Genomic DNA, 24,246 nt, shown 5'->3' with positions numbered 1-24,246 from the left:
GCTGATTTTGGTGGTTTTATAATATGAATTTAGGTTTTAAAGTGTCAGCCATCTTAGTGGCCCTTGTAGGGACAAAAAGGAGGTACACATTTTGTAAAGAAAGCATCAGCCCTAGGTGTCCGGAGGCAGGTAACCTGAGGTCCTTCATGGACAATCTACAATTAAGAACATAAATATAAGAACCTATGAGAAGCCATGTTGGGTCAGGCCAATGGCCATCCAGTCCAACACTCTGTCACATAAGAACATAAGAGAAGCCATTTTGGATCAGGCCAATGGCCCATCCAGTCCAAAATTCTGTGTCACATTAGAACATAAGAAAAGCCCTGTTGGATCAGGCGAATGGCCCATCCAGTCCAACACTCTGTCACATAAGAACATAAGAAAAGCCCTGTTGGATCAGGCCAATGGCCATCCAGTCCAACACTCTGTGTCACATAAGAACATAAGAGAAACCATGTTGGAACAGGCCAATGGCCCATCCAGTCCAAAACTCTGTGTCACGTAAGAACATAAGAGAAGCCATGTTGGATCAGGCCAATGGCCCATCCAGTCCAACACTCTGTGTCACATAAGAACATAAGAGAAGCCATGTTGGATGAGGCCAATGGCCATCCAGTCCAACACTCTGTGTCACATAAGAACATAAGAGAAGCCATGTTGGATCAGGCCAACGGCCCACCCAGTCCAACACTCTGTGTCACATAAGAACATAAGAGAAGCCATGTTGGATCAGGCCAATGGCCCACCCAGTCCAACACTCTGTGTCACATAAGAACATAAGAGAAGCCATGTTGGATCAGGCCAAAGGCCCATCCAGTCCAACACTCTGTGTCACATAAGAACATAAGAGAAGCCATGTTGGATCAGGCCAACGGCCCATCCAGTCCAACACTCTGTGTCACATAAGAACATAGGAGAAGCCATGTTGGATCAGGCCAACGGCCCATCCAGTCCAACACTCTGTGTCACATAAGAACATAGGAGAAGCCATGTTGGATCAGGCCAATGGCCCATCCAGTCCAACACTCTGTGTCACATAAGAACATAAGAGAAGTCATGTTGGATCAGGCCAAAGGCCCATCCAGTCCAACACTCTGTGTCACGTAAGAACATAGGAGAAGCCATGTTGGATCAGGCCAATGGCCCATCCAGTCCAACACTCTGTGTCACATAAGAACATAAGAGAAGTCATGTTGGATCAGGCCAGTGGCCCATCCAGTCCAACACTCTGGGTCACATAAGTACATAGGAGAAGCCATGTTGGGTCAGGCCAACGGCCCATCCAGTCCAACACTCTGTGTCACATAAGAACATAAGAGATACCATTTCGGATCAGGCCAATGGCCCATCCAGTCCAACACTCTGTGTCACATAAGAACATAGGAGAAGCCATGTTGGAACAGGCCAATGGCCCATCCAGTCCAACACTCTGTGTCACATAAGAACATAGGAGAAGCCTTGTTGGAACAGGCCAATGGCCCATCCAGTCCAACACTCTGTGTCACATAAGAACATAGGAGAAGCCTTGTTGGAACAGGCCAATGGCCCATCCAGTCCAACACTCTGTGTCACATAAGAACATAGGAGAAGCCATGTTGGAACAGGCCAATGGCCCATCCAGTCCAACACTCTGTGTCACATAAGAACATAGGAGAAGCCTTGTTGGAACAGGCCAATGGCCCATCCAGTCCAACACTCTGTGTCACATAAGAACATAGGAGAAGCCATGTTGGGTCAGGCCAACGGCCCATCCAGTCCAACACTCTGTGTCACATAAGAACATAAGAGATACCATTTCGGATCAGGCCAATGGCCCATCCAGTCCAACACTCTGTGTCACATAAGAACATAGGAGAAGCCATGTTGGAACAGGCCAATGGCCCATCCAGTCCAACACTCTGTGTCACATAAGAACATAGGAGAAGGCATGTTGGATCAGGCCAGTGGCCCATCCAGTCCAACACTCTGTGTCACATAAGAACATAGGAGAAGCCTTGTTGGAACAGGCCAATGGCCCATCCAGTCCAACACTCTGTGTCACATAAGAACATAGGAGAAGCCATGTTGGGTCAGGCCAACGGCCCATCCAGTCCAACACTCTGTGTCACATAAGAACATAAGAGATACCATTTCGGATCAGGCCAATGGCCCATCCAGTCCAACACTCTGTGTCACATAAGAACATAGGAGAAGCCATGTTGGAACAGGCCAATGGCCCATCAAGTCCAACACTCTGTGTCACATAAGAACATAGGAGAAGGCATGTTGGATCCGGCCAGTGGCCCATCCAGTCCAACACTCTGTGTCACATAAGAACATAGGAGAAGCCTTGTTGGAACAGGCCAATGGCCCATCCAGTCCAACACTCTGTGTCACATAAGAACATAAGAGATACCATTTCAGATCAGGCCAATGGCCCATCCAGTCCAACACTCTGTGTCACACAGGGGCGAAAAAACCAGGTGCCATCAGGAGCTCCACCAGTGGTTAGTAGTGAGTCGGGAAGTAGTTAGATGCCATGGCAGGCAACACTTTAAATATAAGCTTTGCAGGGGGGATTTTTTTTTTAAAAAAAGGCCTTCAAATCCTTTGCAACTTGCAAGTGGTCTAACACCACCCCATTTATGAGGTGGTTCATAAACACTTCATTGGTTTGCTAAATCACCAAGGTCAAGAACCACCACAGAGTCTATCATAAATTAACACCTACCTGTTCAGGTCCCAGACTTTGCTGGTTTTATCCATGGAAGCAGAAGCCACGAAATCTCCGCAGGTGTGCCAGGAGCAGTCCCAGGCAGCGTAGCTGTGGCCTTCAAAGGTCAGGATGCAGCCCCCCTTCGAGAAGTCCCAGATCCGGAGGGTCGTGTCTCCACTCGAAGTGACCAGCTTTGTCCCACTGTGGGTTTTTAAAAAGAAAACAATGATAAAAAGGTGGAGGTTTAATGATCAATCAAAGAGATTTTATCTGAAAAGATTACAGCCAGAGTCTCAGCAATCAGGCAAATGTTCCTCCTTTAGGATCTACGGGAGGCCGCCTTAAATCATCAATCTGGGCAAGACTGTCCGACCTTCACCACTTCCAAATGACTCAACAGAAGGCTTTATCTAGTTTGGCATGAATCTTCCACCAGTCCTGCTCTTGCCATCTGCCAGAACCAGGGGTCAGCTTCTAAGCTGGGAAGAAGAAGAAGAAGACACTGAGAAGAGGCTCTATCAGGTCCAAGATAGTTCGGCATCCTTACAGCTGGGCTTCTACGGGGTTGCTTCTAAAATCCCCTACAGCATTTTGAAATCAGTTGGATCTGCAAGCTCCTGACGGCAGACAATCTTTAAAGGTCTACCACCCCACGAAGAGGAAGGACAAGCACCGCCTGTGTCTTCTGCCATGACAGACCTTTCAACCAGATCGCCAGAAATTGCTCATCGCTGAAAAGTAAACCCAAGGAAAACCCTTCTAGGAGCCCCATAAAGAGGGTAGAGTTGTTTTCCGCCTATTCCCCTCTGGGAGAAAGCCCCTCTTAATGGCACCCAGACCCAGTGAGTTCATAGCAGGGGCCCAGCTCCCCAGTTGGCAGTCAGGATCCAATTTTGCATCTGACAAAGAGGTCTTATGGAAAGTATCCCCACTGATTACATTCTTCAGCTGCTCTCTAACATGACAGAAATGAAGCTGCTAAATAAGTTTAAGACCCTCAGCTGTGTGTTAGGATTAGAGCCTGCCCCCCAGGCAATGGGAGAGAGAGCCTTCTCAGACACAGCACCACAACTATGGAACTCCACTCTCCCGAGCTATCCATTGGGTCTGATTCTTTCTTCACTGTTGCTCTGACTGGACAGAGGGACAAACACAGGTCAGAGATGCTCTCGGCTGATCCTGCATTGAGTGGGGTTGGCTATATGGCCTGTAGAGCCCCTTCCAACTCGGGGATTCTATACTTCTATAAAAGCAGGATATACATTTTGTACATATATAAATAAAATATAATATCGGGCATGCTCAACTGCCATACTGACCCCCCCCCTCAAATAAAAAATGCAACATTACACGATAGCACAAATATTAAGCCCAACAGGTGGGATTCCACATGCCACGACTGGCAAGCCACACTTTTCAGTAAACCTCTATCATGTCAACCCGCAGTCAACGTTTCTCCAAGCTAAAGAGCCCCAAGTGTTTTAACCTTTCTTCATAGAGAAAGTGTTCCAGCCCTTTAATCATTCTAGTTGCCCTTTTCTGGACGTTTTCTAGTGCTATAATATCCTTTTTGAGGTGTGGTGACCAAAATTGTACACAGTATTCCAAATGAGACCACACCATCGATTTGTACAGGGGCATTATGATACTGGCTGATTTATTTTCAATTCCCTTCCTAATAATTCCCAGCATGGCGTTGGCCTTTTTTATTGCAATCTCACACTGTCTTGACATTTTCTGTGAGTTATCTACCATGACCCCAAGATCTCTCTCTTGGACAGTCTCTGCCAGTTCACAACCCATCAACTTGTATTTGTAGCTGGAATCTTTGGCCCCGATGTGCATTACTTTGCATTTGGCCACATTGAACTTCATCTGCCACATTGACGCCCACTCACCCAGCCTCAACAGATCCCTTTGGAGTGCCTCACAATCCTCTCTGGTTCTCACCACCCTGAACAATTTAGTGTCATCTGCAAACTTGGCCACTTCACTGCTCACTCCCAACTCCAAATCATTAATGAACAAATTAAAGAGCACGGGATCCAGTACTAAGCCCTGCGGCACCCCACTGCTTACCGTCCTCCACTGCGAAGACTGCCCATTTATACTCACTCTCTGCTTCCTATTAATTAGCCAGGTTTTGATCCACAAGAGGACCTGTTCTTTTACTCCATGACTCTCGAGCTTACTAAGGAGCCTTTGACGAGGAACTTTATCAAAAGCTTTCAGGAAGTCAAGATAAACAACATCTATTGGGTCCCCTTTGTCCACATGTTTGTTCACCCCCTCAAAGAAATGTAATAGGTTAGTGAGGCAAGATCGTCCCTTGCAGAACCCATGCTGAGTCTTCCTCAATAACTTGCGTTCATCAATGTGCCTACTCATTCTGTCCTTGATAATGGTTTCTACCAACTTTCCCGGTATTGCAGTCAGACTGACTGACCTGTAGTTTCCCGAATCTCCTCCGGAAACCTTTTTAAAGATGGGGTGACATTTGCTACCTTCCAGTCCTCAGGAACGGAGGCAGATTTCAACGAAAGATTACATATTTTTGTCAGGAGAACTAGAAATTCACTTTTGAGTTATTTCAGAACCCTTGGTTTTATGCCATCCGGACCTGGTGACTTATTAGTTTTTAATTTGTTGTAGGACCTCCTCTCTTGTCACCTCAATCTGACTCAGGTCTTTAAACACCCCTTCCAAAATTAGTGGTTCTGGAGTGGGCAAACACTTCTCATCTTCCACAGTGAAGACAGAGGCAAAAAATGCATTCAGCTTCTCAGCCATTTCCCTATCTTCCTTCAGTAATCCTTTTACCCCTTGGTCATCCAAGGGCCCCACTGCCTCCCTGGCTGGTTTCCTGCTTCTAATATATTTGAAGAAATTTTTATTGTTGGTCTTTATGTTTTTTGCAATATGCTCCTCATAGTCCCTTTTTGCCTGCCTGATCACAGTCTTGCATTTGATCTGCCACAGCCTGTGTTCCCTTTTATTAATCTCACTTGGACTAGGTTTCCACCGCTTTCCTTCCTTCCTTCCTTCCTTCCTTCCTTCCTTCCTTCCTTCCTTCCTTCCTTCCTTCCTTCCTTCCTTCCTTCCTTCCTTCCTGTCTTTGTGGCTCTCAGACATCTGGCATTTATTTTATGTGGCTCTTATGTTAAGCAAGTTTGGCCACCCCTGGTTTATAGGATCCAGCTCCATAGTCATGAGAATCCCTGATGTGGCCATATGAAACATCATCTCGGACTTACTGGAACCAGTGAAGCATTCTCAGTGATATGTGTACATTTTAAGCCCGCGCTTCCACCAGCGGCTCAGGAACACTGTCCATAGTCCCACATGATCTTCACATTTTGGATTGCAGACTTTTAAAGGTAGCTGAGGATAGGAGGAGAAATAGGAGCAATAGCTCTTTAGATAGAGTCTAGGGGTGGCCAACGGTAGCTCTCCAGATTTTTTTTGCTTACAACTCCCATCAGCCCCAGCCATTTGCCATGCTGGCTGAGGCGGATGAGAGTTGTAGGCAAAAAACATCTGGAGAGGTACCACTGCCCACCCTGGACAATAGATTTGTGTCTCCTTCAAGGCTGAAAAAACACAGCACTTGATTCCTGCATCGTTTTTCAATGACTGAGGCCCATTTTTCCAGATGCAGGGAGTACATCCTCCTGGAGTGTTCATTTTATGCGGCAGGATGGGGGCACGGGACCTAAACAGCAGGCACAAGGGTGCCATGAAACACAGTTGTTAGTCTTTAAGGTGCCCCAAAGTGCCCGTTCCTTTGTGCTGCAACGAACAAACACGAGCTGCTTCTGCACAGACACAGCCCACAGTCACATCATCTCAGAGGATTTAGAATCAGGGAAAGGGAGAAGCCCGGCTCACCATCAAACTTCACCAAGTGTTGTGCTGAGTGGCAAATGCTGACGGAAATAAATAATTACGATGCGGTGACAGCTTATTTCTGATGCTCTTCTCATCCCAAAGCAGTAAAGCCAATCAAAAACCATGATCACGAGCTAAAAATCTCTTAAACCTAGAATGGTGGGGGAGGGGCGGGTTCAGAACAGAGAACGCAAAAGTGACAACATGAAATCTCTTGTGAATTTGCCCTGATTTGTGTTCCAGAGAACTTTAACTGAAAGCTGCACATAAGAAGAGCACATGAGCCAATTTTTTCCAAATTCCAGCCATTCCCCAGCCTGTGCTCACAAAAGGCTTCCTTTCATTCACAAACAATCCGCGGCAGATGGCAGATCAGCGATGGCTTGCTGGCTTCTGCTAGGAGGACTCTTTGAAATGAAGACTGTGGCCGATTCCCCTGTCTGAGCTGATGGGAAGAAGGAGAAGAGGCTCTGCCAATGCCGTGCGAGGGGGGGGGGGCGATGGGAATACTGCAGAGAAACTTTACATAAAGTTTGTACAAATCAGCCCTCCAACTTTAGGACAATCGTTTAAAGTTTAATTAAAGCCCTCACTCACGTCACACTGCACCCGGACAGGAATGAATATACCCTGTCTAGTAACATAAACCAATTAACAACAGAGACCAAAGTTTTCATTTTGATTGGAGCCTATTTCAGTGGAACCCACTTCCAAGGGGTTGTCAAAGAAGAAAAAGAAGAAGAACTACAGATTTACACCCTGCCCTTCTCTCTGAATCAGACACTCAGAGAGGCTTACAATTGCCTATATCTTCTCCCCCCACAACAGACACCCTGTGAGGTGGGTGGGGCTGAGAGGGCTCTCCCAGCAGCTGCCCTTTCAAGGACAGAGTCTCAGAGCTGCTCACAATCTCCTTTCCCTTCTCCCCCCACAACAGACACCCTGTGAGGTGGGTGGGGCTGAGAGAGCTCTCCCAGAAGCTGCCCTTTCAAGGACAACTCTGTGAGAGCTATGCCTGACCCAAGGCCATTCCAGCAGCTGCAAGTGGAGGAGTGGGGAACCAAACCCGTTTCTCCCAGATAAGAGAGCTCTGGCTGACCCAAGGCCATTCCAGCAGGTGCAAGTGGAGGAGTGCGGAATCAAACCCGGTTCTCCCAGATAAGAGAGCTCTGGCTGACCCAAGGCCATTCCAGTAGCTGCAAGTGGAGGAGTGGGGAACCAAACCTGGTTCTCCCAGATAAGAGAGCTATGGCTGACCCAAGGCCATTCCAGCAGGTGCAAGTGGAGGAGTGGGGAACCAAACCCGGTTCTCCCAGATAAGAGAGCTCTGGCTGACCCAAGGCCATTCCAGCAGGTGCAAGTGGAGGAGTGGGGAACCAAACCTGGTTCTCCCAGATAAGAGAGCTCTGGCTGACCCAAGGTCACACCAGAAGGTGCAAGTGGAGGAGTGGGGAATCAAACCCGGTTCTCCCAGATAAGAGAGCTCTGGCTGACCCAAGGCCATTCCAGCAGCTGCAAGTGGAGGAGTGGGGAACCAAACCCGGTTCTCCCAGATAAGAGAGCTCTGGCTGACCCAAGGCCATCCCAGCAGGTGCAAGTGGAGGAGTGGGGAATCAAACCCGGTTCTCCCAGATAAGAGAGCTCTGGCTGACCCAAGGCCATTCCAGCAGGTGCAAGTGGAGGAGTGGGGAATCAAACCCGGTTCTCCCAGATAAGAGAGCTCTGGCTGACCCAAGGCCATTCCAGCAGGTGCAAGTGGAGGAATGGGGAACCAAACCCGGTTCTCCCAGAAAAGAGAGCTCTGGCTGACCCAAGGCCATTCCAGCAGGTGCAAGTGGAGGAGTGGGGAATCAAACCCGGTTCTCCCAGATAAGAGAGCTCTGGCTGACCCAAGGCCATTCCAGCAGGTGCAAGTGGAGGAGTGGGGAACCAAACCCGGTTCTCCCAGATAAGAGAGCTCTAGCTGACCCAAGGTCACACCAGCAGCTGCAAGTGGAGGAGTGGGGAATCAACCCGGTTCTCCCAGACAAGAGAGCTCTGGCTGACCCAAGGCCATTCCAGCAGGTGCAAGTGGAGGAGTGGGGAATCAAACCCGGTTCTCCCAGATAAGAGAGCTCTGGCTGACCCAAGGCCATTCCAGCAGGTGCAAGTGGAGGAGTGGGGAATCAAACCCGGTTCTCCCAGATAAGAGAGCTCTGGCTGACCCAAGGCCATTCCAGCAGGTGCAAGTGGAGGAGTGGGGAACCAAACCCGGTTCTCCCAGATAAGAGAGCTCTGGCTGACCCAAGGCCATTCCAGCAGGTGCAAGTGGAAGAGTGGGGAATCAAACCTGGTTTTCCCAGATAAGAGAGCTCTGGCTGACCCAAGGCCATTCCAGCAGCTGCAAGTGGAGGAGTAGGGAATCAAACCCGGTTCTCCCAGATAAGAGAGCTCTGGCTGACCCAAGGCCATTCCAGCAGCTGCAAGTGGAGGAGTGGGGAACCAAACCCGGTTCTCCCAGATAAGAGAGCTCTGGCTGACCCAAGGCCATTCCAGCAGGTGCAAGTGGAAGAGTGGGGAATCAAACCTGGTTTTCCCAGATAAGAGAGCTCTGGCTGACCCAAGGCCATTCCAGCAGCTGCAAGTGGAGGAGTGGGGAATCAAACCCGGTTCTCCCAGATAAGAGAGCTCTGGCTGACCCAAGGCCATTCCAGCAGCTGCAAGTGGAGGAGTGGGGAATCAAACCTGGTTCTCTCAGATAAGAGTCCGCACACTTAACCACTACAGCAAACTGGCTTTCTGGGGGGACAAGCAGCTGGGGAGGACAAGATGTGAGTGCTGACATGGCCAGAAATACAGCATATTCCCAAGTGGGTTGTTTTGGGGGACAAAATATATATGATGCAAATAGGCATCCCACATATAAAAACTGGCCTCGAAGCTACTGATCTGGAACAGCAAGAAGGGAGTGGGCTGCTGATCTGTCCTTATTGCTACAAAATTCAGCTCAAGAAGCACCAGAAAAACAAAGCAAACAAAAATAAAAGCAACGCAAAGAACAGTTAAGAAAAACAAAGTGCTCCTCACTTTAAGGTGAAGTACAAGTGGGGGACCCACGAGGACCTGCCTGGTGATTATCCCGGGGCCGAAAGAAATCAAACTTCAGAACACCCGAGCACGGGCCTTCTCAGCCGCAGCCCCTGCCCTATGGAATCAGCTCCCCGAGGAGGTGTGGGCCCTGCGGAACCTTAAACAGTTCCGCAGGGCCTGCAAGACCACCCTCTTCAGGCTAGCATATACAGACGGCTGAACAAGGCTGCTTAATTAAGGATTACCGCTATCTAATTAACGATTACCGCTCAGTAAACTGTATACACTGACAGAACTAGCGTCAAATGCCATCATAACTGTCAGACTAAGTGATAAAATTTTAATCATATTGACTGGTTTTTAGTGATGTTAAATTTAAAGTTTTATATTGTTAATTTAAAGCCTTATTTATTACTGTATGTTTTATGAAATGTTGTTAGCCGCCCTGAGCCTGCCTAGGCGGGGAGGGCGGGATACAAATAAAATTTATTATTATTATTATTATTATTATGCTGAAATCTCCTCCTCCACGACTTCCTCCTTCCCTTTCCTATAAGTCCAAAGAGCCAGTTTGGTGTAGTGGTGTAGTGCGGACTCTTATCTGGGAGAACCGGGTTGGATTCCCCACTCCTCCACTTCCACCTGCCAGCATGGCCTTGGGTCAGCCAGAGCTCTTGCAGGAGTTGTCCTTGAAAGGGCAGCTGCTATGAGAGCCCTCTCAGCCCCACCCACCTCACAGGGTGTCTGTTGTGGGGGAGGAAGGGAAAGGAGATTGTGAGCCGCTCTGAGACTCTTCGGAGTGGAGGGCAGGATAAAAATCCAATATCTTCATCTACCTCACAGGGTGTCTGTTGTGGGGGGGGGGGAGGTGAAGGAGATTGTGAGCTGCTCTGAGACTCTTCGGAGTGGAGGGCGGGATATAAATCCAATATCTTCATCTACCTCACAGGGTGTCTGTTGTGGGGGGGGGAGGTGAAGGAGATTGTGAGCTGCTCTGAGACTCTTCGGAGTGGAGGGCGGGATAGAAATCCAATATCTTCATCTACCTCAGAGGGTGTCTGTTGTGGGGGAGGAAGGGAAAGGAGATTGTGAGCCGCTCTGAGACTCTTCGGAGTGAAGGGCGGGATATAAATCCAATATCTTCTCTCCTTTCCCTGCTTCCATCTCTCCTTCAGATCCCTCACTCAGAGCCGCTCTGAGTGGAGGGCGGGATATAAATCCAATATCTTCATCTACCTCACGGAGTGTCTGTTGTGGGGGAGGAAGGGAAAGGAGATTGTGAGTCGCTCTGAGACTCTTCGGAGTGGAGGGCGGGATATAAATCCAATATCTTCATCTACCTCACAGGGTGTCTGTTGTGGGGGGAGGAAGGGAAAGGAGATTGTGAGCCGCTGTGAGACTCTTCGGAGTGGAGGGCGAGTAATAAATTCAATATCTTCATCTACCTTACAGGGTGTCTGTTGTGGGGGAGGGGGGAAGGTGAAGGAGATTGTGAGACGCTCTGAGACTCTTCGGAATGGAGGGCGGGATATAAATCCAATATCTTCTCTCCTTTCCCTGCTTCCATCTCTCCTTCAGATATCTCACTCAGAGCTGCTCTGAGTGGAGGGCGGGATATAAATCCAATATTTTCATCTACCTCATGGGGTGTCTGTTGTGGGGGAGGAAGGGAAAGGAGATTGTGAGTCGCTCTGAGACTCTTCGGAGTGGAGGATGGGATATAAATCCAATATCTTCATCTACCTTACAGGGTGTCTGTTGTGGGGGAGGGGGGAAGGTGAAGGAGATTGTGAGCCACTCTGTGACTCTTCAGAGTGGAGGGCGGGATATAAATTCAATATCTTCATCTACCTTACAGGGTGTCTGTTGTGGGCGGGGGGGAGGTGAAGGAGATTGTGAGCTGCTGTGAGACTCTCCGGAGTGGAGGGCGGGATATAAATTCAATATTTTCATCTATCTCACAGGGTGTCTGTTGTGGAGGGGGGCGGAGGTGAAGGAGATTGTGAGCCGCTCTGAAACTCTTTGGAGTGGAGGGCGGGATATAAATCCAATATCTTCATCTACCTCATGGGGTGTCTGTTGTGGGGGAGGAAGGTCAAGGAGATTGTGAGTCGTTCTGAGACGCTTCGGAGTGGAGGGCGGGATATAAATCCAATATCTTCATCTACCTCACAGAGTGTCTGTTGTGGGGGAGGAAGGTCAAGGAGATTGTGAGCCGCTCTGAGACTCTTTGGAGTGAAGGGCGGGATATAAATCCAATATCTTCTCTCCTTTCCCTGCTTCCATCTCTCCTTCAGATCTCCCAGTCAGCCTACTTTTATCTGCCCACCTCTCTTCAGCTTCCCCTCTTGCACTACTGCTGGCAGAAGAGGTCTGCCCAAGCTGCACAGTGGCCAGCAGGGCAGGTTGGGTGCCAGTTGTCCAATGGCCATCAGGTGAGGCCCAGTTGCACCGTGGCTGTCCCATGGTCTGGCTTCCTTTTCTTCTCACCACCCACCAGCCAACCCATCTCCATCTGCCTGCCCCACATCTTCAGCTTTCCCTTTCTCTGCACTGATGGGGACATTTTAAGCCCCTGATTTCTGTGTCTGTTTTTAGATTTCAGATTTCGTTGCAACCTTTGGACTGAACTTTGAGTGCTGGCATGTGGGGGTGTGTGTTAAATTTCATTGTTTAGGTGAATGATAACCATAGGAACACACAGGAGATGCTACAAGGGAAGGTATACGAAGCTCTCAGTCCCCCCCTGTAAAGTTTGCAAGAGACAAGAAAGCAGATGAAGGTTTGGGGCATGTGAAGCCCACAAGAGCAACCTTTTTGATCCCATGCGGTATTCGAGAATCTACCAAATAGGTCAGGTATTGGTATAGCACTGAAATGAGCTGGGGGGGGGGCGGGGAGGCAGCAGTATGAAAACGCTGGAAGGAAACTGAGATGATTATTACCAGAACAGAAAAGAGGGCTAGACCACTGCAGAATCAAGGAAGAGAAGGGGAAAACAATGGTGCAGCGGACGAAAGAGCCCTGCAGTCATCCACAGAAGAGGGCATACCTTACAACAACCATCCCTTGTGACTGATTGCCAGTGAAAGGTGAAGAAGGCAGAAACCCCAAAGGTAACAGAGAGTGAGTTGCCTTTGGCATCTGATACGAGAGGTTGAGAGGCCACTGTTTCCAGTGGGGTTTCCACCAAGGCACGCTCTGCTAAGCCCTGGGGCGGCAGAACTTGGGACTCAAAAACCTCCTAGCTCAACGATATTTGTGTCCACCGGCTGACTCCCCACACTAAGAAAAAGATCTTAAAGAAGAAGCAGCAACGGGGGAAGGAGATAATTCTACAGGAGTGGGGATATTCTAAATTGAGTTGCTGTTTCGTTCAAGGACTTCCATTTAGGAGCCAAAACTTAGAATCTATAAAGAGACCACTATAGAAGTTAGAAGACCTGTATAGAAGGAAGCCCTATGGAAGCTGCAGTACTGCACTCTAAGCTCTCTGCTCATGATCTGAGTTCGATCCCAGCAGAAGCTGGGTTCAGTTACATGGCTTAAGGTTGACTCAGCTTTCCATCCTTCTGAGGTCGGTAAAATGAGGACCCAATTTGCTGGGGCGAAAGTGAAGATGACTGGGGAAGGCAACGGCAAACTACCACCCCGTAAAAAAAGTCTGCTGTGAAAATGTCGTGAAGCAATGTCACCCCAGAGTCAGAAACGACTGGTGCTTGCACAGGGGACTACCTTTACCTTTAAAGAAGTTAGACTGCAATTTTTTGCCATCAATATCTTTAAGGGTGAGGGGGGATATGCTGTTGGTGCTGGTTAAGAAGAATCTCTGAATAGATGCCACCAGGTCTTTTCCTGTAGCAGGAACTCCTTTGCATATTAAGCCACACCCCTCTCATGTAGCCAATCCTCCTGGAGCTTACAGTAGGCCTTGTGAGAAGACCCCTGTAAGTTTTTGGAGGACTGGCTACATCACGGGGTGTGGCCTAATATGCAAAGGAGCTCCTGCTACAAAAAAGGCCCTGGATGCTACATTAATGTTGCAACTTGCGACGAGAGGGTCCGTGAGGAGGAGGAATGGAGCACCAAACCAAGGTAATTCAAGGAAGAGATTTGATCAAGATGACAGTTATTAAGAAGCCAAGTTGCTGTTTTCCAGTGTTTCAATTTGGAAAAGACCACAACTTTCAATTTATGGTAATCTATTTAAGGGATACAGCTTTGATTACAGTCCTGGAATCCCCACAGCTGAAAGGGACTTGGTGCTAATATTCTGTCCCTAGAGCTGGTCTCAGACGTCTCTCTCGGCCTCCTGCTGGTCAGAATAATTTAGTAATTTTAGAGGGGAGCCCCATGTTGGTTCTCCTGAGTACGCTTATCTGCAGAAGAGAGCCATCGTGCAACTCTGATGTGTATCTACTTTAATTTAGGTCACTGAACATTATCCCCAAATTGAGAATTAGAGGCCAAAGAAAATTGCTCAACAACACCAGTTCTTAGGATTTTCTGCTTGAAATACACGGGTTCGGCAGCCTTTGGTGCTGAGGAAGCTTTATGTCCTGGGCAAAATTTGCCTCCAGATTTCAGCCTGCAGGGTCACAGGCTGCACCAGTCCGAGGAGTGCGGACGCTACATGTTGACCCTCCTGCCAGTGGGAACACTCTGCAGGGTGAAGGGCACAGCAGCTGACGGGCTCATTATTGGGGGAATGGCATGAGTTTTGCCACCCATTTTATGAAGGTGAATTTGAAATACAGAAGAAGAGGAAGAGATTGGATGTATACCTGGTCCCTCACTACTTGAAGGAGTCTCAGAGCATCTCTTTTCCCTTCCCCTCCCCACAACAGACACCCTTTGAGGTAGCTAGGGCTGAGAGAGCTCTCCAAGAACTGCTCTTAAACAATTTAGTCAGTAAATGTAAATAAAATTTATTTTAAAAACGAAAGAACAAAAGAACTGCTCTTGAGCAGAATAGTTCCGACAGAGTTATGACTGACCCAAAGTCATTCCAGCAGGTGCAGGTGGAGGATCTCCAGATCAAACCCAGATCTCCCAGATAAGAGTCCGTGCACTTAACCACTACATCACACTGGCTGTCTAGCAAGTAGCATATAGTCAGTAGAAAAGCCCAAGAGGGCTTTTTGTGCCTTTCAGAATAATTAGGATTAGCAGGAACTCTTTTGCATATTAGGCCACACAACCCCCATGTAGCCAGACCTCCAAGAGCTTACAGTAGGCTCTATAAGAAGAGCCCTGTAAGCTCTTGGAGGATTGGCTGCATCAGTGGGTGAGGCCTAATATGCAAAGCAGTTCCTGCTACCAAAAAAAGCCCTGTGTATAATGCTGTGGTCTACCAACCTCTCACAGGTACAAGATGGCCTAGGGTTGCCAAGTCCAAGAAATACCTGGGGACTTTGGGGGTGGAGCCAGGAGACTTTGGGGGTGGGGCCAGGAGCAAGGGTGTGACAAGCATAACTGAACTCCAAAGGGAGCTCTGCTCATTACATTTAAAGGGACTGTACACCTTTTAAATGCCTTCCCTCCATTGGAAATAATGGATAGGGGCACCTTCTTTGGGGGCTCACAGAATTGGATCCCCTAGTCCAATCTTTCTGAAACTTGGAGGGTATTTTGGGGAGAGGGACTGGATGCTATGCTGAAAATTTGGTCCCTTTACCTTACAAAACAGCCCCCCCATAGCCCCAGATACCCAAGATCAATTCTCTATTATATTCTATGGGAATTGGTCTCCACAGGGAATAATGGGAGTGCCCAGCAGACATCCCCCCCCCCCGCTTTCTGATGACCCTGAAGCGGGAGAAGGGCCTCCAAACCTGGGGATCCCCTGCCCCCGCCTGGGGATTGGCAACCCAAAGATGGCCTCTCTCTAGGTCTGGAAGCAACATGTCAGCAGTGCTTACGGGCAGAGGAGTCCTTGGTTCAAAGGCCCATTCACCACGGAGTTCCATCGTGAGCCCGCCTCTCCCTTCATGCAACCCAACTTGCCTCACAGGATAGCTCCAAGGATTTTTTTTTTTGTGGGGCGGGGTGGGGGGGGGGATGCTGTCCCGAGCTCCTTGGAAACAGACGATGCAGACATCAAGCATGCCAAACCAAGACAGCCAACTAACGCCATGACAGCCCATGAATCTGCCTCGAGTACTACGGAACACTCAGTTTTAATGCCTGCATTACAAGAAGGAGCTGCCAAGCCACAGGTGTGAGGCTATCCTAGCTGAGAGACTGCCATGAGAACCGACAGCTAGCATTTTAGCCGGGGGGGGGGGGGAAGGGAGAAAGGGGGGGGGAATTAAACGTTTTAATCAGTGCCATTGCCTACGTATTGATTTCTTTTTGCCAGGACGGCCTAGCAGAATATTTATGAGGTCTATGACAGTCAGACATTTGTCCAGAGAGCCCAGATTAGTTTGAACAAAAGTTTAGCTTTTCTTGCAGTCTCTCACATTGCACTTCGAAGCAATTTCTTACTCGGTTTGTTATTAATAAAATAAATCATGGAAGAGAGAGCGACCAAAGGAGAACAAAGTTTATCCAGCTGTAAAAGAAATTGAATTTTTAAAAAAGAAAGCCTGCGGAACACTTTTTTTCTCTAGACTAACCAACCCAGAACAGTGTCTTGGAGATTCCATTAGGCTGGATGCTAAAAAAGCAAACAGGGTGGTGGAGGGGGAGGGGGAGGAGGAGACTTCCAAGCCCTGAACGGAAGGTTTCTTCTCTGCATCCTGTGAAGAATACCAAGCTGGGCAGACCTGACATCAGGATGCCCTTTTAGTCTCCTGAATAGAACAGGAGAGAACAGTGGAGGGATGGTGGCTTAGTGGTAGAGCATGTTCTTGGTAAGCAGAAGGTCCCAGGTTCAATCCCCGGCATCTCCCACTAAAAAGGGTCCAGGCAGGTAGGCGTGAAAAACCTCCGCTTGAGGCCCTGCTGCCAGTCTGAGTAGACAAGACTCACGTGGATGGACCCAAGGGGGTCTGATTCAGTAGAAGGCAGCTTCAGATATTCAACAGCAGGCACCGCACTGAAAATATTGATCCGATAAATGACTCTGAACAGTCATTATACTACAAAATGGAAGATTAATTTTAGATTATGCAAGAAGAGTCTGCTGAAACATTCCAGAGAACATGAAGCTTTGTCCATTGTTTTTGGATATTAACAAAACATATCGGATGACTTTTGGACCTGGATTTTGCTTTGGACCACACAGCCTCTCAATTCTTCAAATCATTATTCATTGGATTCTCAGGTTTTATACTGAGAATACGCTTGACAGAAGTTCAAGCTGTCTGATGCTTGGAAATGATTAAGTCTGAAAAACTCATAGCTGTATTAGGATCACAAGGCGTGTTAAATTTATCAGTTGTTAAGAGTATAAAGACAATTCTTTTTTAAAAAATCATGTATAACCCTCTCTTTCTCCCCAAGGGGAATCCAAAGTGGTTTATTTCCTTCTCTTCTCCTCTGTTTTATCCTCACAACCACCCTGTGAGGTAGGTGAGGCTGAGAGGGGGGTGACTGGCCCAAGGTCACCCAGCAAACCTTCCATGGCAGACTGGGGAGATTTGAACTCGAGCCTCCCAGATTCTAGTCCGACACTCAAACCACAATATCACACTGGCTGTTTAGCTTGCAGTCTTAAACACACTTATGAATGATTCCCTTTGAACTCAATAAGATATAGAAGTAGACATGTTTAGGATTGCAGTTTTAGGGTCCTTTTTTGAAAAAAAATCTGATGTCTTTTATTTTCTGACAATTTTTAAGTCTAATATGCCTTTTATTGGTGGTGGATGCTGTTATTTTTTGTTTTAGGGATATTTCAGGAATTTAAAGATTTGTTTGCTATTTAGTCTCGTCAGCCACTACATGTGTTTTGTTGGTGGCGGGGGGGGGGGGGGGGAGACTTTATAATCACAAAACAAAATTAAGTATGCCTTTGAGTACTTTCCAACATTTGTGTCACCAACGAATCTTGTTACTATGGGGTGGGTAAGACAAGAGAAACGCCGCCTGGCCATTCTGAATTTAATCTTGTTTCAAGATTGACATCAGGGCCAATTTAAGCTGTGTGCATCAAATGCTTTTAGTCGTTTTACACTGAGTCATATTTACCAAATGAGCTGAAAGCAAAAACATTCTGGAAACTGGCATTGAGTTAAGACTATTCTGTGATGCCAGAGAGGAAGCACAGCTCCACAATTTCCACCGTTTTCTTTAGCAAGTTCTCCCAAGAGGAGAGAAGTTCAACTAGCCAGAAGAAGAAGAGGAAGAAGAAGAAGAAAGCTCAACAGCCATGGAGTAAAAGGACAGGTTCTCTTGTGGATCAAAAACTGGCTGAGTAATAGGAAGCAGAGAGTGAGTATAAATGGGCAGTCTTCGCAGTGGAGGACGGTAAGCAGTGGGGTGCCGCAGGGCTCGGTACTGGGTCCCTTGCTCTTTAACTTGTTCATAAATGATTTAGAGTTGGGAGTGAGCAGTGAAGTGGCCATTTAGATGACACTAAATTGTTCAGGGTGGTGAGAACCAGAGAGGATTGTGAGGAACTCCAAAGGGATCTGTTGAGGCTGGGTGAGTGGGCGTCAACGTGGCAGATGCGGTTCAACGTGGCCAAGTGCAAAGTAATGCACATTGGGGCCAAGAATCCCAGCTACAAATACAAGTTGATGGGGTGTGAACTGGCAGAGACTGACCAAGAGAGAGATCTTGGGGTCATGGTAGAAAATTCACTAAAAATGTCAAGACAGTGTGCGATTGCAATAAAAAAGGCCAATGCCATGCTGGGAATTATTAGGAAGGGAATTGAAAACAAATCAGTCAGTATCATAATGCCCCTGTATAAATCGATGGTGCGGTCTCATTTGGAATACTGTGCGCAATTCTGGTCACCGCACCTCAAAAAGGATATTATAGCATTGGAAAAAGTGCAGTAAAGGGCAACTAGAATGATTAAAGGGTTGGAACACTTTCCCTATGAAGAAAGGTTAAAACGCTTGGGGCTCTTTAGCTTGGAGAAACGTTGACTGCGGGGTGACATGATAGAGGTTTACAAGATTATGTATGGGATGGAGGAGGTAGAGAAAAAGTACTTTTGTCCCTTTCTCACAATACAAGAACTCGTGGGCATTCGATGAAATTGCTGAGCAGTCGGGTTAGAACGGATAAAAGGAGGTACTTCTTCACCCAAAGGGTGATTAACATGTGGAATTCACTGCCACAGGAGGTGGTAGCAGATACAAGCATAGCCAGCTTCAAGAGGGGGTTAGATAAAAATATGGAGCAGAGGTCCATCAGTGGTTATTAACCACAGTGTGTATATATATATATATATGTGTGTGTGTGTGTATAAATTTTTGGCCACTGTGTGACACAGAGTGTTGGACTGGATGGGCCATTGGCCTGATCCAACATGGCTTCTATTATGCTCTTAAGAAGATACTGGATTTACATCCCACTCTATTCTCTGAGATTCTCAGAGCATTCACCTTTACCTCCCCCCCCCTGCCCTGCCGCAACAGACACCCTGTGAGGTAGGTGAGGCTGAGAGAGCTCTCCCAGAAGCTGCCCTTTCAAGGACAGCTTCTACAAGAGCTATGTCTGACCAAAGGCCATTCCAGCAGCTGCAAGTGGAGGAGTGGGGAATCAAACCTGGTTCTCCCAGATAAGAGTCCATGCACTTAACTACTACACAAATTCAAGACCTTTAATGACATAATAAAATATCTAAAAATAGAAACAGGATCTAAAATGAAAGAAGCAATTAAGACAATGTCACTGAGAAAAAAAAATACTAAAAATAGAATTAATCAAATATTCATTGCCTTTTTCTAGATATAGTGTAACCCTTATACAGTACAATAGCCAAATGCTCAGCCACTAATGCAGTGAAACTGGTAAATTTATCAGCAAGTAAATACTGGGCAATTCTTTCCAGGGGGGCAGAGAGGTTAGAAATAACAGGCTCAAGAAGTTGCTGGTGAATCTTACAGGACATGGGGCAACGGAGAAGAATATGGGTAATTGAATCTGGTTCCAGTAGACAATATTTAAATGATCTGTTCTCGAAAGGGATATTATGGTATCTTCCAGAAAGTACTACACAAACTGGCTCTCATTGCAAATAGCAGTCAGCTAATAGCTGTGAGTTTTGGGGGAAATTCCTTTCCCTCCCCTGTGTATGCTCTACCTTGGAGCCCCTAAACCTTACAAAAAAAAATGCTGCAGAGAGGTTGTCTTGGGTATTTATTTTTTAAATGGAAAGCGTGGGATATAAATATTTAAAATGAATAGATATAAACAACATTCTTCGTTCAGAATCCATCAGATGGTTCATTTTTAAAATAAAAACAAATCAAACTCGATTCCTCCAGATGAGTGGGATGGTTGAACTCCTTGGTTCAAAAGAACGGCCTCATTTCCACAGATCCTCTCTCGATCATTCTGTGAGTTCCACTCGACTGCAGAAGTGGATTGACCATAGCGTTGTTTGGTACTTTCTATGGAAGTGAAATAACACCAGTCCATAGCTTGGGTCCAGTGATGCACAAGCAGAAACGCAAACGGGCTTAGCATGGTTCCACTTTGGCAATGCCCAGAGCTCTCCTACAATATTATAGTGCCCAGAAATCAGTTGCACGAGACCTTGAGCAAGCAGAACCCAAGTGAGCAGACAGCCCATCTGACTCTGGGCAAGCATCGACCACTGTCTTTTCTGTGCGTTTCTGCTGCAACAAGAGTCGTTGATGCTGCACCCAATCCGCTATGGTTCCTAATGAAATCTGGCAACATATCTAGGTCATGGTCCCTAGCCTCCTTTAGCCCCTGGGCCTCTTTGGAAGTCTGACATGAGGCAGCGGGTGCGGTCGCAAAATGGCTGCTGCAGAGGAAGTGGAGCCAATCTCAAATTGTGACAGAGAAGAAGAAAGATTTATACCCCACTCTTCTCTCTGACTAGGCGGCCCCATGGTGCAGAGTGGTAAAGCAGCAGTACTGCAGTACTGTGGTCTGAACTCTCTGCTCACGACCTGAGTTCGATCCCCGGCTGAAGCTGGGTTTTCAAGTAGCCGGCCCAAGGTTGACTCAGCCTTCCATCCTTCCGAGGTCGGTAAAATGAGTACCAGCTTGCTGGGGGGGAAGCATAGATGACTGGGGAAGGCAATGGCAAACCACCCCATAAAAAGTCTGCCATGAAAACGTTGTGAGAGCAATGTCACCCCAGAGTTGGAAATGACTGGTGCTTGCACAGGGGACCTTTCCTTTCCTTCTCTCTGAATCAGAGTCTCAGAGTGGCTTACGATCCACATTATCTTCCTCCCCCACCCCAACAGACAACCTGTGAGGTAGGTGGGGCTGAGAGGGCTCTCCCAGCAGCTGCCCTTTCAAGGACAACCTCTGTGAGAGAGCTCCGGCTGACCCAAGGCCATTCCAGCAGGTGCAAGTGGAGGAGTGAGGAATCAAACCCAGTTCTCCCAGATAAGAATCTGCGCACTTAACCACTATTCCAAACTGGCTCTCCACAAAATGTCAGGGAGCCAGGTTATGCCTAACTGTGCTAGTAACTCTTCAGGCAGAAACTTCGCCTACCTAACTAGATGCTTTTTACTCTGCACAGCCAATCACAAGCCCTGCTGGGCAACAGCCCTCCTGGCCTCTCCCACTTTCTATAAATGCTTGGTGGGCAGAAAGGAAAGTTTTGGCAGGTGCCCTGGAGGCTGCAGGGACCATGCTGAGGGGACCCATGAGTTAGGCAATGGGAGCAATGATTTCCAGCAGAGGGCCGGTCAGTCCCGGCTGTTCCAAAGCCACCATCCTGTACATTCCAGATACAGCTTTGCAGTCACCACAAGGAACACCTCTTCCTAACCCTGGTCGTGCTGGAATTAAACACAGACACACCCTGGCCCAGCAAGGGCTTCTTCCCCCGCCTTGATACTAAGCGAAGGCTCCAAGGCAAAGCGTCCTCTTAGAGAAAGCAAGACACGACCCCCATGCTCCATCTCCGTCCCTTCAAATAGCAAGGCCAGACCACACAAGTTTATGCCTCTCTATGGCTCCATTAGAGGCAAATGAGTTTCACTTAACCAGAGCTAAGAAATGGAGGCTCTGGAATAATCGATTTGATCTTGGCCACTGAACTTCCTAAAGCTGCCGAAATACTCCATGCCCCACGCTTCGAGCAGGACCAGCTCTGCCACTAGGCAAAGCAGGTGATCGCCTAGGGGGCTGGCCTTCTTAGGGCTGCCAATCCCCAGGCGGCCAGGAGGAGAAAGCCACACAGGCATTCACGTTAAATCAACCTCAAATACTTAGAAATTCTATTATTTATATAGCAAATTATTCATAGAAAATACAGTGTGTATCACAAAGTGCAAAGAAAAACTACTCCCAAAACAACCATTCCTATATTGATATCCGACAATCTGTTCCTTGATATTGGAGTCGGGAAGTAGTGTGCAATGCCGTGGAAACAGAGTCCGATGCTCCAGTTCTTCTCTTTTAGCCAGTACCTGGATGGAATGCAGCAAGGCAGGAGGACGCAACAGGGATGTGCTAAATGCCCTGTTTCACGCGAGGTTTCAACGAGCTTTCCATAGGAACCTTGTCCTAACACTTTCAGCAGCTCAAACTGTAATGGGTCTGCTTTTTCAAAACCTTCCTTAACATGATGACTGACGTCTGTCTCCTTCACAATTCCTTCTTTCTGATTCTTGTAATTTGTACACTTGCTTTCAGGCCGTTTCTGATCTTGGCTGTTTGGGGTGCGTCAGTTTGGGGGGGGGGTGCCAGAAGTAAGCCTTGCCTAGGGGGCCAGAAGTCTAGGGCCAGCCCTGGCTTCAAGTCTTGTATGTTGAACACAAGGAGAGAAGTGAGTGGAAGGACAATTTGGCTATGACTATCTTCTGAGAGCCAGTTTGGTGTAGTGGTTAAGTGTGCGGACTCTTATCTGGGAGAAGCGGGTTTGATTCCCCACTCCTCCCCTTGCACCTGCTGGAATGGCCTTGGGTCAGCATAGCTCTGGCAGAGGTTGTCCTTGAAAGGGCAGCTGCTGGGAGAGCCCTCTCAGCCCCACCCACCTTGTGTGGGGAGAAGATAAAGGAGATTGTGAGCCGCTCTGAGACTCTGAGATTTAGAGTATAGGGCAGGATATAAATCCAATATCATCATCTTCTGTAACCAAATGCAGCTATCATATAACAGAATCCATTCAAATATTAAGCATGGGCTTTACTGATTGATTGATTAACTGACTGACTGATTGGATTTGTATCCCACCCATCCCCTGCCAAGGCAGGCTTCCTTTTGCCAGTATCTAATCTCACCCTAAAATGCATCCAGATTATTCTCCATTAGGCATTTTGTTTTGCTTTACGTTTCTTGACCATCTATGAACATGGAAGCTGCCAGAAAAGGGGTCAATCATTTCCTTCACATTTCAGAATAAGGCCCTGGCTTCTCCACTCTGGCCAAGGAAGACAAGAACTGGGCAGGATCAGTTGGGGATCTTGCAGGAAACTTCAACGGCCCAGTTTCGAGGATCCAGTTTTGATAGCAAACAGTGAGGCCAGGGGGGACTTACCTAGCATCACTGCAACATCACCGCTGACGCAGGACAATCTGATATTTGGGGGGGGGGGGGACTCTACTACAGAAGCTGGTTTTTCCAGAGAGTTTTGACCCAAAAACCAGAATGCCCCACCTTGCCAGCGGTGTGATGACATCACTTCTGGTGTGTGCTGGAAGTGCCGTCACCACATCAGCAGCAACCTTGCTACCATACCAGGCTAGGCCAGCCAATTGAGAGCAGGGCTTGGCGGCTGGGGACAAAAGACCCCCCCCCCCGGTGGAGCCTCGCCATCTCTTGTGTGTGAGCACTGTGTGGACTCTCAGAACCGGGCTGCCTGACATTTCCCATGAACAAACTCTATCCCTACGTACTTTGGAATCAGCTGGACTTTCTGTCCTCAAATGCTTTTCTTCTCACTTGACATTGATTTATGAGGGCATTATCATTGTCAAGAAGATTGATACAGTGTGCTGTGCTGTTCAGGTATCGCCTAAAAATATAACCAAGCTCCCTTTTAAGAAGATAAAAGTCTACAGCTTCGAGAGGCCATAAAGAAGGGATAGGAAAACGCTATGCTCATTTTCCTTCTACCAAAAGCCACGGTTTTCAAATTCACAGACTGGAACTTTGCAAAGCAAGAATATCCACGTCCTTATTACCAAAATAAATAAATAAATGAAAATCCACAGCTGAAACTTCAGAGGGGCACATGTGCCACCGAGCACCCTGCTGGTCAAAATAACAAGGAGTGTTGCAGCCCTGTAACGACTAGTGACTATACTGTGGTGTAAACCTTCTCATAAGTAAGAGCCCACTTTCTCAGATACATGAAGTGTTAGGGACCGTCTCTCCCCACACGTTCCCCAGAGATCCCAAAACCTACTAGTGATCCCTGGGCCAAGGGAGGCTAGGGATGGTGGCTCAGTGGTAGAGCATCTGCTTGGGAAGCAGAAGGTCCCAGGTTCAATCCCCGGCATCTCCAAAAAAGGGCCCAGGCAAATAGGTG

The 24,246-nt window shown here is 47.7% G+C and overlaps 1 protein-coding gene across 1 annotated transcript in view; it reads right to left on the bottom strand.

Moving 5' to 3' along the window:
• Positions 1 to 24,246, bottom strand: part of SPAG16 (sperm associated antigen 16) — a 541,355-nt gene that overhangs the window by 235,250 nt on the left and 281,859 nt on the right. Inside the window, exon 12 of the mRNA XM_060256914.1 lies at positions 2,714 to 2,899. Coding sequence (XP_060112897.1) covers positions 2,714 to 2,899 — 186 coding nt within the window. The remainder of the gene's footprint in view (positions 1 to 2,713; positions 2,900 to 24,246) is intronic.

The sequence above is a fragment of the Heteronotia binoei genome, chromosome 16 (assembly GCF_032191835.1).
Source record: "Heteronotia binoei isolate CCM8104 ecotype False Entrance Well chromosome 16, APGP_CSIRO_Hbin_v1, whole genome shotgun sequence".
Taxonomy (NCBI): domain Eukaryota; kingdom Metazoa; phylum Chordata; class Lepidosauria; order Squamata; family Gekkonidae; genus Heteronotia; species Heteronotia binoei.
This window is presented reverse-complemented; position numbering and strand designations above follow the sequence as displayed.